The following is a 2,766-nucleotide window of genomic DNA, read 5'->3' as shown; positions in this document are numbered from 1 at the left end:
CACTCCCATTATTGGAAACGGGCAAAGGGTTTCACGAATTAAGCCTCCGACATGGGTACAATTCAATGAGGATGTATTTCCCCTCCCGCCGGCAAGAATGGTTGGTATATGCTGTTGGACATTTTAGTAGATTATTCCCAGCACTTGAATTTTTGAAAAAGCAGTGCGGCACACAAGTAAGGACTACGGCTGGGCCGACTGCCACTACGGTAAAGATGTGATACAATCAAACTGGCAATGTAACAACCACCCAATCGAGAAACCAACAAGCCAACCAACATGCCAAGCAAATTGCAAACCAAAGTGCCGACCAACGTCACCATTAATGAGCTATTTAAATGATTGTCTTCCTGGTCACATTCCGCACCAGTTGCGTTCCATAGGTTGCAAATATGAATGTAACACCTGCTCCAAATCTAGACCCGGCATGCCCTGCATCACTCCGCTTGGATTTAGGGGATTTTCGGGGTCAATGAAAACAGGTCAGGAGCTATCAGATGTTATAAAAGAATTCCTCAGTCATGAGCATATTTCATCCCTATTCTGCCTTGTGCAAAAACCACCATCTACTCTGCCGGAGCACTTTGGCTTCGCTTTGTCCTTAATTCGTCATTGGCATTACGACCTGGAGTTCGGTGGCAATGCAGTTAACAAGCCTCCTATGCAAATATCAGTGGAGAATTCCATAGAAGAGACTTCCATGCAATTATATAATAATTCTGGTGACCTCACTAAGACGTATATCGACGCGTATGGTTCCACTTCTGCCAGCCACGTATTATGCAAGCTTCCACATCTATCGAATATGACAAATGGGGAACCATTACAATTCCGAAGAGAAGGGTTCCGTTACTTGATTTTTGGGGAGAATATTAAAAGACTCTTGCCAAAAACATTTTGGCTTTTCCTTTCATGGGGGATTTTTTTCGGGGGAAATTTCACCAAATTTCAAATCATTACTTGAGAATTCGGACAATTTTACGCAGAGAATGGGATGCGGCAAAGTTCAAATGAAAATGGATGCAGAATCAGGTCACCATGGAAGTTTTGAAAATCCATGCCACTGTAATTCTCTAGTATCGTGTAAAGGCGTTTCACCCACATTGTACAAATGTGGATTCATGTTCGGCAATTTAGTAACACTTAATCATGGACTGTATCCAAAGTCATGCTATAATTTCCAAAAAACCCTATCATCTGTTATTCATTCCAAATATTTCACTGACCTATTCGACAAGTGCGACGATTTCCTCTTCGCCATTCGCGCTCCCTTCATCTGGACCACCCTCGCCCTCTGGCTCCTCTCTCTGTTGTACCTCCTCCACATCATGGTCATCCGCCTCGACCTCCTCCACATCAAATCTCACTTACACAGTCCATCGAGTCATCGCATCGCTGCTCAATCGCTACTCGCTGCTGGACGTGTTAACAAACTGGGCAGGGTGTTTTATCTGCAACCATAATCGTACTCACGTGTTTACTATCTACACTCACCTAGCATATCACCTACTCACCTATACAACTAATTGTTGTCTAATGTTTTGAATCACTCATTAATCGTTGTATGTGATTGTGTAGTAGTTAACTAAGGTGTTGACCAAACACCTGACCAGAGTGGTGACCAATGCCATGACCAGAGTGGTGACCAATGCCATGACCAAAGTGCTGACCAATTTGCTGACCAAAGCCATAAGCAAGGTGGTGACCAATGTGCTGACCAATGTGCTGACCAAGCACCTGACCAAGGTGCTGACCAATGCCATGACCAACGTGCTGACCAATGTGCTGACCAAGCACCTGACCAAGGTGCTGACCAATGCCATGACCAACGTGCTAACCAACGTGCTAACCAATGTGCTGACCAATGTGCTGACCAATGCTCTGACCAAGGTGCTGACCAGAGTGCTGACCAACGTGTTGACCAAGGTGCTGACGAACGTGTTGACCAATGTGCTGACCAAAGTGGTGACCAAGCACCCGACAAGTTGATTGTCACGGCAGCGATGACATGGACACGGCAGCGATGACATGGTCACGGCAGCGATGACATGGTCACGGCAGCGATGACATGGTCACGGCAGCGATGACATCTTACGGCAGCGATGACATGGTCACGGCAGCGATGACATGGTCACGGCAGCGATGACATGGAAACAAGTGGTGATTATTATCCACTCTACATCGCCCCTTAACCCACTCTACATCGCTCCCTAACCCACTCTACATCGCCCCTTAACCCACTCTACATCGCTCCCTAATCCACTCCACATCGCCCCTTTATCCACTCCACATCGCTCCCTAACCCACTCTACATCGCTCCCTAACCCACTCTACATCGCTCCCTAACCCACTCTACATCGCTCCCTAACCCACTCCACATCGCCCCTCTATCCACTCCACATCGCTCCCTAACCCACCCTACATCGCTCCCTTATCCACTCCACATCGCTCCTTTATCCACTCTACATCGCTCCTCTACCCACTCTACATCGCTCCCTTATCCACTCTACGTCCCTCGAATTACCTCGCCATAATACCGCTATGACCTCCATAAACCACAATAATAACTTGTGTTCTGTCGCCCTTCACTTCCCTTCTGACTGAGTCCATCGACTGGTTGATCCAGGTTAGGCATGGGAAAAAAAGTGACAAGGGTCTTGAGAACTTGTCTCAAGCTTTGAAAAAGTTGATTGAGGAGGCTATTGAGAAGGCTGAAAAGTCCCTTACAACCGAAAAAGAAAAGCTTTCTTGCCCCTTCAAATACTC

At 46.7% G+C, this 2,766-nt stretch overlaps 1 protein-coding gene across 1 annotated transcript; it reads left to right on the top strand.

The window, feature by feature from the left end:
- Nucleotides 1-1,629: 1,629 nt before the first annotated feature.
- Nucleotides 1,630-1,989, top strand: BBBOND_0002700 (hypothetical protein, conserved; the record flags this gene model as incomplete). The annotated part of the gene is made up of 1 exon (XM_012915106.1): nucleotides 1,630-1,989. The coding sequence occupies one exon, from the start codon at nucleotides 1,630-1,632 to the stop codon at nucleotides 1,987-1,989; it is 360 nt and encodes a 119-aa protein (XP_012770560.1).
- Nucleotides 1,990-2,766: the final 777 nt, after the last annotated feature.

This window comes from Babesia bigemina, scaffold Bbigscaff_70334 (assembly GCF_000981445.1).
Source record: "Babesia bigemina genome assembly Bbig001, scaffold Bbigscaff_70334".
NCBI lineage: Eukaryota > Apicomplexa > Aconoidasida > Piroplasmida > Babesiidae > Babesia > Babesia bigemina.
This window is presented reverse-complemented; position numbering and strand designations above follow the sequence as displayed.